Source organism: Rhincodon typus, chromosome 3 (assembly GCF_021869965.1).
Source record: "Rhincodon typus isolate 14 chromosome 3, sRhiTyp1.1, whole genome shotgun sequence".
Classification (NCBI taxonomy): Eukaryota; Metazoa; Chordata; class Chondrichthyes; order Orectolobiformes; family Rhincodontidae; genus Rhincodon; species Rhincodon typus.
In genome coordinates, this window is record NC_063334.1 from 100,715,094 (window position 1) to 100,731,913 (window position 16,820).

The 16,820-nt window shown below is 41.0% G+C and overlaps 1 protein-coding gene across 3 annotated transcripts in view; it reads right to left on the minus strand.

Annotated features, from left to right (window-relative positions):
* The window catches only part of dmgdh (dimethylglycine dehydrogenase), a 184,340-nt gene that overhangs the window by 91,133 nt on the left and 76,387 nt on the right, over positions 1-16,820 (minus strand). For all 3 annotated transcript variants that reach the window (XM_048592254.1, XM_048592262.1, XM_048592268.1), the window contains exon 6: positions 16,099-16,303. In XM_048592254.1, coding sequence (XP_048448211.1) covers positions 16,099-16,303 — 205 coding nt within the window. The remainder of the gene's footprint in view (positions 1-16,098; positions 16,304-16,820) is intronic.

The following is a 16,820-nucleotide window of genomic DNA, read 5'->3' on the forward strand; positions in this document are numbered from 1 at the left end:
ATCATAGGAGCAGAAACGTCAGCCTTTCTGCTCCTATGATGCTGCTTAGCCTGCTGTGTTCATCCAGCTCTGCACCTTGTTGTCTCGGATTCTCCAGCATCTGCAGTTCCTACTATCTCTATAGTCCAATAGGTTTATTTGTAAACACAAGCTTTTGGAGCCTCGCTCCCTTATCTGGTGTCAGTGAGAGAGCTAGTATCAGACACAGAATTTATAAGTAAAAGATTAAAGGGTCACACCACTAATGAGGATGTATTAAACAAACCCAAGATGCTGTTAAATCTTTAATCATTTAGAAGGTTTTAATTGATTAATATGTATATGTAAATCCCCAAATTCTTTCAAGTCACTGTCCTGAGAGAACAAGAAGTTTTATCAGTGTAAAAAGGAAGTGACATTTTGTGTCAGACAATGCATGTTAGGTGTGAAGTCTTGTTTAGAATCTGTTTGTGTTTTGGTTTGGAGCCAGACTGGTTTTATTTCTAAAGTAGAATTCTATAAAATGCCACAGTGACTGACTGTCTTCAAAATTGTGAGCTTTTTGAACAAAATAAAATGTATCTGTAAATACAAATTCACCCCATAGATTCATGTGTGTGTGTGTGTGTGTTTGTGTGTGTGTGTGTGTGTGTGTGTGTGTGTGTGGGTGGGAGTGAGAGAGAGAGAGTGTGTGTGCATGTGTGTGAAGGGGGGAGAGAAAGAGTATGTGTGTGGGAGAGAGAGAGATTTGTGTGTGTGTGTGTGTGTGTGTGTGTGTGTGTGTGTGTGTGTGTGTGTGTTTGTGTGTATATGAGAGACAGTGTGTATGAGAGAGGATCTGTGAGAGAGAGAGTGTTTGTATGAGTGAGTGTGTGTGTATGTGTGCGTATGTATGTGCGCATGTGTATGAGTGTGTGCGTGACAGTGTATAGCATGGTGGGGACACCTGTAGTGTGACATGAACCCAAGATCCCAGTTGAGGCCGTCCTCATGGGTACCGAACTTGGCTATCAGCCTCTCCCAAAAGTGGTACCTTCACAAGCTTCCAACACTAAAGGAACAGAACCTCACATTTACAGGAGACAAATTCTTCTCCAAACTAGATGCCAAACATGATATTGGTCAGTAGACGTAGACAGGGAATTGCAGAAAGTCACTACCTTCAAGACACCATTTGGAAGATATTGCTTCCAGAGACTTTCTTTTGGTTTGTTGGTCAGTAAAGATCAGCTGCAGCAGCATATGGTCTTGGAATTATGGAAAATGTATCTAGTTGTGCATACATTGCTGATGATATTGTGGTAATGGCACATTACCAAAGAAAGGCATGATTGGAACCTTCATTCGCTTATGGCAGTGGTTCATCACTAAGGGCTGCTTTTCAACAGCAAGAAGTGCTGGGTGAACATTAATCAGAACAATATTTTTAGCATTAACACTCAGGCTGCAGAATCCATTGTAAAGTTGAAGACGTAAAACAAATGCCTACCCCAAAGACAAAGGAGACCTGCAGAGATGCCTCGGAATCTGCAACCTCTTGGTTCCTTAAATTCTGACAAAGCATCATCATTGAGACAGAGCAAAGAAAGATGTCCCATATGTGTGGCAGGAGAACCATCAGCACATGTTTGAGACTCTCAAGCAGCATTATCAGCAGAAAACTGCACACTGCAGTACATTAGGCCAAAGAAGAGAACAATCCTAGAAGTAGATGCTGCAAGGAAAAGGGCTTGAAGCGTACATCATGCAAGACAGTAAACCGATTGCATTTGGATCCAGGAATTGCAACATGGAACGTGAAACACTTGCTCTAGTGCTCGGTTTCCTAAGATTCCATACGTATCTGTTCAGTAAACAATTCACTGTGGAATTGACTGATGAGCTATTGGAAATTGCCTGCTGTGAACCACTGACAGTGCACAAACTGGACTATCATGACTTCTGGTAAATGTGAAAACGGGGATATAACATAGACATCTGCTATCAAAATGGCCACCTTAGCTACTCTGAGTAGATTGCCAAACCTGAACAAAGTTGCAAAGTTTCACTGAATCTACAATTGTAAATGTGGACATCGAGTTGGAAGATGTGTTCAAAGTTGATCTATTTTGGTCAGCATATATGTTACCAACTTCAATTGCAAAAAGTTAACAACACAAACTGAAGGCACTGAGGGAAGTTATCATTGAGGGTTGGCCTATCATGATGAAAAAGATTCTGGATACTCTCAAATGTCTTACAGAAATGAGCTTGGCATCTCCAAAGGTGCTACTTTTAAAGAGAAACAGATACTTGTGCCTGAAGCTCTTCAGCAGGACATACTTTTGGAACCAATCCAAGGACACAGGACAGCGAATGAGATGGCTAACCCATGATATGGTCTAATGACCAGGAATTAGCAGTCACTTGAAAAGTTTAGAGAGGATGTGCAAGGCATGCCACAACACCAGCTAAAGCAATGTAGAGAACATCTCTATACGCACAAGATTTTGTCAGTCAATTGCTCCAGAACCAAAACAGATTGCTTTACCATGAGCGGTCACTGACAATTTCTTCCAATTTTCAGACAGGCAAAAGAACACCTCAAGCATGCACATGACAGATCCAGTGACTGCCATATTCCATCTGTTCGATGCCTCTGAAAAATCATTTCTGACAATGGGCTGCAGAACTTTCAAGAACAAATATGCCAAATGACTTGTGAACCATGTGACAGACTCAACACATTACCTCAGGTCGAACGGCCAGATGAATGGCTCACACCATAAGTTCACTCAAGCTAAAGAGTAGGTTAATCGAAGTAGATTTTCATGCCACCATGTTACACCTCTGGATACTGGGTTATCATTGGCAGCAGAGATTGTTTGGAAGGAAAATGAGAGTGATCTTACTAACCTGCACTTGTTCAAATTCTCCAAATACAGGAAATACTTCTCAAGAAACAAGGAAGCTGAAGACAGTGCATAGCTGCCATGCAGGCGCAGAACCCCTCAAATACACATAGGACAAAAATTACAGTCACACACGCTACCATGGGAACATAATTAAATGCAGGGACTTCCAAAGTGTGCAGTTAGCCTAGACGGTATGAACTCAGGTATCTAAGGGAGCAGAGTTGAGAGGCAACCAAAGCCAGCCATGGGAAATGTACAATATGCCAATTGTCCATAGCAAACATCAGAAAACACACCCAGATGAGGCCAGTGCGATGCAATAATAATCCATGCACTATGAACACATCTGCAGACCAAGAATACAGGAGGGTGAAATCCACATCTCCAGAAGGTAACAAGATATAGAAGAGTTGTCAAACCATCAAAACAATATATACACTTAGACTCCTGTACTTGTAAAGATTACAATCTCCACCCTTACATAACTAATTTTGCTATTACCTAATGTTTATGTGCTTTCACTTGCACCATACAAGAGCTATCTTTGGAAGAAAAACGATGTTGCCATACCACACTTGGAGCGATGTCCCTTTAAGAGCTTGTCACGTAAACAGACTAAGTATCCAGATGTTGTCACATGATCATAGGCTCTTTGCATTCTAGTACTCTGGGCAAGGCTGTGTCTAGATGTTATACTGTCCTGTATTTATTAGTTTAGAAGTAAACCCAACACAGACATTCAAGTAAATGAACTCCATGTAGTACCTTATTTGCATTACATTTAGATAAGACAAGAATATTATTAGAACTCCTATCTTTATCTATAGGTACCTTTTGGTGGAACCATGCCAAATGGCCAAGAAATCACCTCAAGCATTATTGTTGTTTAATACACACCACATCCAATTAAGGAGACTCTCTGTTTTCAAAACGTGAAGAAGGTGCAAGGATCTCCATACTACAGTATGAGAAGGCAGATAGAAGGGAAAAGGCCGAACAGGAAAGTCATGACCCAGCATCCGCTGAAAGGAAAAAAACTTGCGATGACTGAAATGATTGTATGCTAAATAACACAGCTGCCTGCTCTTCCCTCCTGCCCTTCTTCAATCCTTCATTTCAAAGACTAACATTGACTCCCTTCATTAGTTAGAAATATCAAATGCCCCTGTCATTAATGGACTCCAAAACCTTGCAATCATATATTAAAATTAACTCTGAACTCTGTGGTCAAATCATGTTTGCTTTACAGAATGACATCTACCAAATGATCATGTATTTTATCTGTAACTAATCCTTAGCAGAAGCTATCCTTTGTGCCAGCCAACACACATGCTTTAACTCCTAATTTATTGCTTCTATAAAGTACTTCCTGACTAAGACAAGACACTACAGTCTTAAAGCATTGAGGTTATTTTTCTCTTAGTTAAGGCATCTATCTCAGAATGATTGGTTTCTAGTATCCTTTTGCATGCAACATCAGGTGTCAGACCAATGAAATTCCCTTATATCCAGATGCTGGAAGAATGAGTATCTGTCATTCTCTGGGAACAAATGTTAGCCAGCTCTTGCACCCTATTAACAGAGTGAACAAGCTCAGAAGTGCTCTTGGCCACTGTCATTATAAGCAAAATAGTTCTTTATCAGTGTGACTCTCAAAGCACCAATTGGAATAGTATCAATAGTTAACAACATACTGGAAACCTCTTTTTGGCATGTTTCAAAAGGACATTGAACACAGTCTTGCACTGTGGCATCTCCGGGGATGGTGGAAGTTCTGTTGGCTGCTTCAGCAATCTCCCGTCATACAGGCTAATGCACACTCTTATGATACATTACACAATAGGTTTTCTATTCAAACCCTTAATTCAGCAAACAGAGTATACACAAGTATACCTGAGAAATCAAGGGCTCTGTCCTGATGCTAACAGCTCTGCCACCAAGGCTGACGTTCTTATAAGATATTGTGGCTTCTGCTCTCCAGGTCCTTTTGGTTAACTGCAATGTTGTGGATAATGTAGTACCACTCTGTTTCTCTCCCCACCACCAGAAGTAACCTAATGAGGTTAGCAGTCATGTGGGCAGCTGGATGTCTCACTTTGCCCTGCAAATTCAAAATCCAGTTCACAGCAATATTTAAACTGATGTGGTGTTAACAGCTGTGGGAGACTGCCGGGTAGAAATTTCAGTTACAGCTGATACTGCTGCCTTCTCCCAGTGAAAGTTGTTAACATTTTGGATACTCACAACGCACCTCGCGCAAAGGACAGGAAAATGAAATAAATCTCGTTTTCATCTAACCAGGCCAGAACCTTAAAACTACTGAGAATAGAAGTATGCTCAAGCATGTTCAATATGTGTCTTGAAAAGTGTTTAAATCCACATAAGTAACACAAGAAAGATTCGCTGTTCAGTATAAGTGAAATAAATCCGAAGTAGACTGATTTTACCTGCAGAAAGTGCTACAGAAAGAACTGGTTTGAGCAGCCTCAAACCAACTCCTAACCTCATAGGTCTTCCCAAAGTTAAAAATTTAATTTAGAAATGCCATAGGATGGTTCATGTGGGAAGAAATGTGCCATTAGCATAGCAGAATCAATTATCCAAAGAAAGGTCATGCAGTACACTGCCAAAAGATTGTAAATGGAGCACAACATATGCTTATCTGAGAATGTTTTAAGATAAAACTGATTGCTGAAATGCCCTATTGACATTTCAGAAATGAAATGTATTCCACCTCACCAAGACAAACATTCATTTGTCACTTTAATTCTCCACCATGTTCCCAGCCTGAACCTTTTGTCCTTAGCCTCCTGAAGTGTTCCAATGAAGCTCAGTGAAAGCATGAAGAACAGCACGTCATCTTCTGAGTAAGCACTTTTACAGCCTTCTCGACTCAACATTGTGTTCAACAAATTCAAACTGTAGCATCTGTCCTCATTTGGTACCAATTTTCCTCACTGGTTTGATTTTCACTTGTTTGTTTTTCTCTTATTATCTTTGCATTTGGAAGGCAGCTATTGTTTGGAGAAATGCAATAGCAAATATTTTCCATTCAACCTGTTCAGAGATGATATTACACACTTCAGTATAAGTGAAAGAATTCAGAGTAAGTGGGACTTAAACCTAGGCCTCCAAGAGTCCTCAGAAATGTAACTGGACACTTAGTGTACCGTTTGGCTTGCTGGAAACATGCAACCTCCATGTGTGCTGTAACTGATTTTGTGTGTAGTCTGTGGCAGTCATGAAACACACATTACTTCTAACCTGGTGTCAGTGAAGCAGCTGAAAATGGCGGATTGTCAGAGCTGTTAGAGATCCAGCTACTCAAAGAAAGAGCAAGGGAGGTGTGAAGGAAAAAAACACGTTGAAACTTTGCCTGAAAGCAAAATAATACAGATGTTGGAAATCTGGAAACTCTGACTTACAGGGTGAGTCAAAACGGCTTTGAATTTTTTTACTTTCTGGTGCTGTGGAAATGAAAGGCGATATGTGATAGAATTGGAATAGTTTATCTCTCAATGGCAAAACAATACCTAATTAGACCTAATTAAAAACCTGAGCATGCAAGAGTAACAACTCTGCTTGTGCTTGGCAAAGAGTCCTACAGTTGTATTGCACACTAGATCATACTAGGGAGCAGGAAAGCAGGCAAAAGAGATTTGTAGTCTTTAAGGAAACACTTTAAACACCTTATTAATTCTATTTATGAGCAGCATTTGTTCAACATCAGAGCTCAAGAAGGGAGGAATCTATTAATTGATATATCACCGCACTGACACATTTCACTGAATTCTGTGCCTTAGAACAACTGGTACATGGTCTCATCAGAGATAGAATTGCCTTAGACATAAGGGATCCTGCCATGAGAGCACGTCTGCTGATAGAGGGTAAGCACTCTCTCAAGAAAGCTATCAACATCTACCAAAACTCTGTAGTTGCTAATCATAAAATAGCACTAATTGGACAACAGATAAGGCTTCCCATTATACTGAGAGATACTCGAGACCAAATGAGAACAATAGATTTGAGAAATGAAGACGGATTTATAGAAAAGCCAGCAGAAAGATCAAGGGCAGATAACAGACTGAAAAGATTGCAAATTACATCATACAAAAGAGCAAAAAACATGATCAGGGAGCATTTCTATAACTGAATAAAGCTGAATCACTTTGCTGCCAGAGGTCATTTGCAGCATTTCACAGTCATAGGCATAGACTGTTCTAAGATTACAAATCCAGAAGATTACAATGATGTTGTTACAGTACTTGGTTATCTTCCTGGTTGATATAATGAAGTGGACAGAAGAATGGGACAGATGCAGCATGGCAGGAAAGTTCCAGCTGCTCTCAACCGCAGCCTGAAAGGCAAGATAGGACAGCTAGAAAAGCAGGTTGTAATCAAGAAAGTGACAACTCTTACAGACTGGATTGGCAGCATGATAACTGTAGAAAGAAAAACAGGACCAACTGAGAGCATGCAGAGATTCAAAGACTCTAATAAAGCTTTGAAGAGATCTCACTAACTTATGCAAACCACTGAAGAAAGTTTTTGGAAACTTAAGGAAAAGTGGCTAGTGAAGATGGAGAGTGGCAAGTAAGGATGGAGTGTGGCGAGTGAAGATGGTGGGTAGTGAGTGAAGGGTGGACAGTGGTAAGTGATGGATGGAGTGTGGTAAGTGAAGAATAAAGAGTGGCGAGTGAAAATGGAGAGTGGTGAGTGAGGATAGACAGTGGTACATGAAGATGGAGAGTGGCGAGTGAAGGATGGAGTATGGCAAGTGATGGATGGAGTGTGGTAAGTGAAGGATAAAGAGTGGTGAGTGAAGATGGAGAGTGATGAGTGAGGATAGAGATTGGTACATGAAGATGGAGAGCAGCATTTTTCTAACCAATATCTGAACATCTGGAAGATAGATGTTGCACAAGTTTGTCTGGCATTTCAATTGTTCCAGCAAAGTATTAACACAGACAGAACAATATAGTCAGTGATCTTCCAGGAATGGAAGCTGTTGTAGATGATTTGCTAATCTATGGTTATGGAAGTACAATAGAAAAAGTCATTGCAGGGCACAATCAGAGTCTAGTGTGTCTGCTGGAAACAGATGAACCTGGAGCTAAATAAGAAAAAGTTGTAATTCAAGGTGTCAGAAGACAATACACATGTTCATGTACTAAAAGAAAAAAGGCTTCGCCTGGATCCTGAAATGGTGAAAGCTACAGTACAGATAGTCACCAATAGATGTGAAAACAGTACAACAATTTCTGGTTCTCATGACATATTTGACAAAATTCTTGCCTAATTTGTCACCAGAGTCTGAAAAGATGGTTGTTTTAAGAAATGCATTTGTCCATTAGCTCGCTTGCCATAGCCATAGCCATAGCCATATGACCTCTACCTCTGCTGGGCTTGTGCTTGGAAACCATGGCAGCTATAGTGTGCACTTTGGGGATTATGCCTTGATCAGGAAAGGAGGCTTGTGATAGAGGATATCTCTCCCTCTCTCTTTGCTCCCATGCCTTTACTTTCCCACCCAAGACCCGAGTATACTATCCTGGTGCACATGCCACCTCCCCTTCTAATTGACCACTTAACCCACCTCTGCATAAATGTCTGACAGCAGAAGTAGGGTCAGGAAACTGACACACGGCTGGTGTCAGTACTTTAAGGTCAAACTCAGTAGGGAATCTGTTTTCTTGGGGACAGCAAAACATTTAGCAAACATCTTTGGTTTTGTAAGGAAAAAGGTCAGTGTTTGAACTCATCGGTACAGTGATTAATGGGACATATTTTTCTCTTAATTGTCCATGACACAAATATAATAAAAATGCATTTTTCATTTTGCATCCTTGGGAACTGTTCAAGAAGGTGACCAGCTTCTCTGGGGCAATTATGGGTGGGCAAAAAATGCTGGTCCAGCATGTCTATGTCCTGTGATTGAGTAAATTATGTAACAAAGTTTACAACTGTCTCAGTCCTGCATCTTGAACACATTTGGTCCATACATTTCTGGCCACTGAGATAGACAAATAACAACCACAATTCAAAGACGGTGTTATTTCTAGTGTCAGAGGTCTGAATTGGGAGAGAAGATTAGAAAACATACCCTCTGTAACCTTAGACTATTTAAGGGGAGATAATGGCCTAGTGGTATTATTGCTGGACTGTTAATCCAGAAACCCAAATAACATTCCTTAGACCCGGGTTCAAATCCCACCATGGCAAATGGTGGAATTTGAGTTCAATAAAATAGCTGGAATTCAGCATCTAATGATGATTGTGAATTGATTGTTGGGGGAAAACCCACCTGGTTCACTAATGTCCCTTTAGGGAAGGAAACTGCCATCCTTACCTGGTCTGGCCTACATGGGACTCCAGACCCACAGCAATGTGGTTCACTCTGAACTATCCTCTGGGCAATTAAGGATGGGCAATAAAGGCTGCCTAGCCAGTGACACCCTCAGCCCTAATTCATTTGTTAATGAAAAGTGGGGCTTGAAGCTAGAGCTTCTGATCCAGAAGTAGGGACATTGCCACTGCACCAAATGTGCCCTTTTTATTACATTAAATGTGATTGTTAGTACTAAATCCATTAAGGTGATGCTGAGATAAAGGTAACAAGGCGAATAAGTTAGATAATTAGTTCATGGTTCATAATGGTGTCAGGTTCTTGTGGTGCAATGGTTGCGCGCGTAACTCTGAGCCAGAAGGCTTAGGTTCAAGCCCCACCTCCTCTAAAGGTGTGGCCTATTCCTGGACAAATTGATTAGAAAATATCTATACTGTTCACAATTACTTTTAGGACTCTTGTGGCACAGTGGTAATGTCCCTGTTGGAGCCAGAAGGCCTTGGTTCATGTCCCATCTGTTCCAGAGGTGTGTTATACCATCTTTGAACAGGTTATTTGAAAATATATACAATCAAAAGCACATGGGGCTCTTGTGACACCGTAGGAGTGTCCTTACATAAGAGATCCAGAATCAAGTTCCACCTGCCCTGAAAGTGTGTCATAACATATCTAAGCAAGATAATTACAAATGATTTATTCAAATGTATATGAGAATGAGTCAGCCAGAAGATTGTGTGTGTTTGGTTGAAATTAAACTTTATCTATGTCTGGGCTTTCTCTAAAAAGCATTAGTGTGTAACAGGATGAATGAGATAAGTCCTTACAAAATGCACAAAATGTAAGTGGAATAGAACAGACGTGTAGTGCTATTTGAAAGTAAATTACAAGCATGAAGGAGCACAGACGTAAATCAGTAAAAGCCAATGCAAAACTGATATCATCAAGCATTTCTTCATAGCGAATGATTAATATCTGAATTATTATTGCTTACAATAGTAGAGTCAGTTACAGATGAATGTAACTGTCAATGTAAGGGAGAGCTAACTGTGTTGAATCGGCTCTCTCAACTATATTTATCAGTGTTAATATTTCTAGAAACAGGAAAAGGCCATAAGGCCAAAACAAGTCTGTCCTTTTCTGACAGATCAAACCAGGAGCTTGTCTACTCCCTCTAGAAACACAGAAATTGTTTCTTGATCTCATTTATTCCCATCTGTTTCAATGATTTGCCACATAATTTACTGAACAATCCTTTGGTTTAAAATGTTCTTGGTTTCAAACCTTCTAATTTTTAACTTGTATTCTTCAATACTTGAGGATAATATTTTGGGATATGGTATTTAAGTAATTTGAGACCAGGCAAGTAGCATCTTGGGAAGAACAGCTGAATTTGAACCTTTGGGCGGGTGTTGTCTTATGTCTGGGTCTGTGATGGACTAATTGTTATAGTTCAACTGTATAGTCATCAAACCACGGACTGAAAAAGATTTTCTAGTAGTTTAACAGAATTCCCCCCGCTTTTGTATTTTATTGTCAGTCAACTCCCTGGTATCGGCAAGCACAATCCAAACATACACGGCCTTAAGGAGTATGGACATAATTCAGTAAAGTCCCTGTCATCCACTTTCTGAACATGCAGAATTCCCCTTTTCAATCTTGGACTCTGGTTACAAGAGAATTTCAGATGTTCAGGAGAATGGGGACACTGGTCAGCTGAATTCGCTGTTGTATGAAAAATACCAGCAGCAACTGGGAGAACTCAATTTGTCACTGCCACAAGAGTTTTGAAAAGAACGAGTTGCAAGCAGCACTCATAAATACCAGCATGCGCGGTCTTGATTGGTGATTCTATCCTTATTGATAAGGTATCTCTTTGGGCTAGCATCTGATCCATTATTCCCTTCCAACACTATTATCAGTAAGTCCCGTGATCCTGATCCAGAACACCTGAAATTCTCTTGCAACCAGCGTCCGAGATTCAAGAAGGAATTCCAGATGCTCAGAAAACGGATAATGGGGACTTTACTGTGTATGTCTATACTTCTTAAGGCCATATATGTTTGTGATGCCACATTTAGCTGAGAATCACTAAGGGATGAATTTTATAAACCCTGCCAGTGAACTTAAAGGTAGATATGGGGGTTCATAACCTAACTTGGGTAGGCTGTCTGCCAACTTTCCAACACACCCCCTCCCCTGACCTGTCCCTCTTATTGTCTATCCTTAGGCCTATAAGGCCACCTAAAGATCTCATTGCATCTCCACTGCTTTAATACATGCAGTAGCAAAATACCAGGGCAAGAGGTTGTTGACTTGCTCGCCGAGCTGGCTTGTTTTTGTTCAGACGTTTCGTCACCATGCTAGGTGACATCATCAGTGGAGCCTCTGATGAGGCGATGTTATTCTACTCCATTTGGAATTTATACTGTCCGGTCTGTTATGGTGAGTACTGTCATTTCCGGTTTTGATCTGTATGGGTTTATATAAGGGAACCAATTCTATATGTTTGTTGATTGAAGCATGGGTGGAGAACCATGCCTCTAGGAATTTCCATGCGTGTCTATGATTGGCTTGGGCTACTATGGTTACTTTGTCCCAGTTAAATTGATGGCCTTCATTGTCTGAATGTAACGATATTAAGGAGAGTTTGTCGTGCCATTTTGCTGCTGGTTGATGTTCATGTATTCTGATGGCTAGTTTCCTTCCTGTCTGTCCGATGTAATGTTTGTGGCAGTCATTGCATGGTATTTTGTAAACCACGTTCTTTCTTCATGTTGTTGGAATGGGGTCTTTAATCCTTGTAAGTATTTGTCGTAGAATGGCTATGGGCTTGTGTGCCATCATGATTCCTACTGGTCTTAGGAGTCCTGTTGTCAGTTCCGATATGTTTTTGATGTAGGGCAGTGTGGCCAGTGTGTTAGGGCATACTGTGTCCTCCTGTTGTTGTCTGTTTAATAGGCATCTGTGGCTGAAGTTGCGGGGATATCCGTTTAAAGCGAGGATCTTATATAAATGTTCTTCCTCTTTCCTGCGTTGTTCTGGAGTTTTGCAGTGAGTGGTGGCTCATTTAAATAGTGTCCTAATGTATCTTTGTTTGTGGACGTTGGGGTGGTTGCTGTGGAAGTTAAGGATTTGATCCGTACGGATTGCTTTTCTGTATACTGAGGTTTGGAACTCCCAGTTTGTCAATCACTCTAACATCCAGAAACGGAAGTTGATTGTTGTTTTCTTTTTCCTTTGTGAATTTAATCCCTGTGAATATGCTGTTGATGAGGTGGTGGGTCCCTTCTAATTTGTTGCGTTTAAAAATAATGCCATCTACATACAGGATCCACAGTTTGAACAAAAACAAGCCAGCTCGGCGAGCAAGTCAACAGCCTCATCCACAACCCACGCTACAGATCTTTGCCAAAACTTTAAAAATACAAGGGCACTCCACAGCCCAGCAGCTTTCACTACACTTCCACCTGCCAAGATATCATAAACCCTCTCCAACACCCACATTAGCCATTTCCCATACATGCTCTAGAAGCTGAACATCTCACAGCCCTCATTGAGATCTTGCGAAGTAAAAATCCCTGGCTTCCCTGAAATTATGGATTCATCACTTTTCTTCTTCCAGCTGCCAGTAGTCCCAGCTTGCTTCTGGGCGTTACCTGGGGACTCACTCGGGCCTGTATGCAATCAAATTATCTCACAGCTCTCTAGAGCAGGACCTCCTCCTAGAGAGGGGCATTTTCTTGTTGTGAGCCAGACAAGTTTCTGGTCAGCACAATGCCAATACACTGTTCATTTGGGCGGTGTCTGCCCTCTAAACTTGACAAGAGCAGCAAGCACTTTAGAGCATTGCTGTCCTCTGTCAACACTGCCATTTGCTCCAGGATTATTCACATTACCAAGAAGTAGATTTCTGTCTGCACTACTAATCACATTGTAAACTTCTCTCCCGTGCTCTCTTCATGCTCAGGTTTAAAAAGCTCAAAGGTTTTCTCCTCACTAATATTGAAGCCACAAGTTTAGAAATCTTCCACTCCACTCCACTCCTTTCAGGCCAGGCCAAATCATCCCAGGTTTCCAGGTTCCCTTGTGCCTTAGCTCATAGCCCATGGCTTTCTCTAGTTCCTTCTTGTCTGTTTTCTTGCCCACGAGTCATCGCCATATTACTTGACCTGATTTGCACTAAACTGTATTTTATGTATTCTTTTGGGGAATGTGGCCATTTCCAGCCAGGCCAGGACTTGTCACATTTGATCTAAGCAGCTTATCAGGCTATTTCAGAGGGTACTTTAAGAGTCAACCACATTACTGTAGGTCTGGAGGCAAATGTAGGCTGGACCAGGAAGCTGTCCCTAAAAGCCTTTAGTGAACCAGAGGTGTTGTTAACAATGATCAATTTGTGCTTACCATCTCTTAGACCAGGTTTTAGTTGCAAATGTAGTAATTGATTTCAAATTCCAACTATGGAGGAATTTTAACTCATGTTCCTGGAGCATTAACAATGATGATTAGCATTACTAATAACCTGACACCGCCACCACATCCTCCCCCCACTAACAGCCTTTCTGACCCCATTAAATGGCTTCCCCTCCTTGGGTAGTGTCTCCGTCCCTTTCAAAACCACCACCGTCGTCATATTCAGAAACCCACCTTTAACTGCTCTCTATTTGCAAACTATCATCACCAAACCTACTGCACATGTTGTCACCTTCTAAATTTGTGCCGTTGTTTGACATTCCTATAAGTAAATCACTCCAATTCTTTTCTGTCACAGCCATAAGTCAAAGTCACACACATCACCCTGTGACCATGACACATTACCCCTCCTCATCATCCTAAACTTCTCTGTAACCTTTAATAGCGTTCTACAACATCTTTCACCCAATTCTACAAACTCTGTCCCTTAGTAATCTCTCCCCTTTCCATTCACTATCTCAAGGTGAAGCAGGCTTTTAGCAATCTTGGCTGCTCATTTGACAAGCGGAACCTTCAACCTCACATAATCCTGATCAGAAAGACCATATACTTCTTCCTCCATAATGTCACCTCAGGCCATCCCTCCATCGCTATTGTTTCCTCCAGACTTGGTGGTACCAAAGATCTATGTGAGGCATCCCATCCACCATCAAGACATTTTCACAGCTACCAATCTGCTCAACCGTTCTCTCCATTCTACATTTGATGTCCTAGTCCCCATTAAAAAACATTACTCATTCTCCCCCAGGCAGTTTCCCCTGGTATGGCCTCAGCTCTGCTTCGTCAAGTCCTAGGAATGTAGATTTGAATGGATCTGACACTCAATTGATTTATCCATAAAGTACCACATAAAGCACTATTAGTTCTTTATTTCTTTCTGACAAAATTGTTCACTATTCTAAAGACTGTTATACAATGCCACATTAAGTTCTAGCTTCTTTCCAATACAGTAAATTGTCTCCTTGAATTCCACTCTCTTGTCTCTTCAACCCTTTCCTCCAATAAGTATGAGGAGCTCATAGGCTTCTTTAACACTAACACTGGGACCATTCCCCAGGGACCTTTTCAGCTTCCCTTACCTCCTCAAGGCTAATGGGCCAAGCATCCTCTAAAGATCATTCCTCTCCTAGCCCAGACTTCGCATCTCCAGCCCTCTTGGAAAATATCCTTTCCATGTGTCCTATTCTAGAATAAAAAGGGGAAAATCTTCACTACATGTTTCGTTAGAAATACCACAAGATTACTTTATGATATTTCTCTCTAGTTCTCTTTAATGGCTATTTTCATTCTGGGCACTGGAGATAATCCTATTTACATCAATAGGAACTGCACTTGTGTCACTGTGATGTAATGGAAAGTAAAGTCCTGGAAATAAAATATGAAACCAGGCAGTGTAATTGTTACAGAAAAATCCATTTAAATAAATGTGCTGATGCCCTATTAATAAAGATTAGGCACTTATTGTCCATTCATAAGCTGACAGCACTAAGCCAATAACTCTGATTCTCTGTATCAATCAGATCAGTTAAAATAACATCGGCAAAGCAATTTAAAAAAAAATATCATTCACCATTTCGTATCATGATTAGCTAAAAGCTCCATTCTATGCATCAACAGAGAATATTTGATTGAAATTTTCTTCTAAACAGCTGGTTTCCAACAAGATAATATAAATTCTTGGCCTTTCTAACAAAGGCTCACCATTATCTCCAGCAGCAGTGCCAGAACCTAGGCCAGAAAGGATCCTAGTATTTCTATGTCTGTCATTAGGTTTGGAATCTCCATCCACTTCAAACAAGGGCACAAAGACAGAGTGACAATGGACTCACTACATTTATGGTCCAATTTCCCTGGCTTAAAAGCTGCTTAGGCCTGATTAGGATTGGTGGCTGCTGCATCCAATTAAGACAAACAGGGGAATCCATCAGTGATTGTGAAGCTTACTGTGGGAGTCCAGACATAAATCATGCACAGTGAACCCACAAATACCCAATGCTGTCTCTCTCTCTCTCTCGTAGTGTGACCTTAGGCATTCTTCTCATATAGAGGAGAGCATTCATCTTCTTCCGACGAGGTAATAACTAACAACACACACAAGCTGTGGCCTCAGGGGAAAGCAGGGACCCAAGACATGTCCTTAGTGTGGGTCGTTGCCTAGAACATACACCGGAGTGACTTAAAGACGGTGCTCCTTGGGTGAAGTCACCCTGACATGTGTATCAAAGTCACTAACCCACAGGTTTTCAGGACCTTGAAAAGTTTGTTTGCTGTCAGGTCAGTATACAACACAGGTAAGTTGTGCACATTCTCTCATGCTACCATTTTAAACATATGCATGTCAAAATAACATGAAATACCACAGTTTATAAGATGGTGTCTAATTATTCTTTGCAGACAGTCCCATACCTGCACAGTTCACTACTCGGTTTGCACGAATAATACCGTCTGGTGTTTCCACATCCCATGTTCCATCAGATCTTGATGAAAGACCAGTTACTGCAACAGGATAATACAGCTCAGCTCCATACTGCCTTGCTCCAGCTGCTAAAGCCATGGTGAGTGAATAAGGGTCAATGTGGCCATCTCCAGGATTATACAACCCAGCAAGAACCTAGAACACAGTAAATAACACAGTCAGAACAATGCCAAATGCTTCAGATATAAACATTACAGCAGGAGTAGTGCTTTTCTTTTAAAAACGTAATTCACAAGGGCAATGCAAACAGTGTTCTCTTTCTCAGACTGCTATTAGGCTCAGCGAGCGGAACTGCTGGGCTAACGCTGCTAACAGTCTGACATTCTAATGGGATTGACATACACCACTAGGAAAGGCCATTAACCTCATTCCAAATCCAGGACTGCTTTGGAATTCAGGAAAAATGCCCATGAGTGTAAAGGCAAAACATGTTCCCATGGAAAGAGGTAGAGACCACTGTCTGGTCATAACATTGAAAGATAAAATATTGGCCAAGATCGTTCGAGATCATCATTGCATTGTGCTCTCAGCTTTCCTCTGACACAATGCATTTTTTGCCATAGTTTTCAAACCCAGCTATAGTGGAAATGTATTGTATTGTGTCCCTCATAAAGCGCGATCGTAGCAACAAAACTCCCCCTACTTTTCCTGC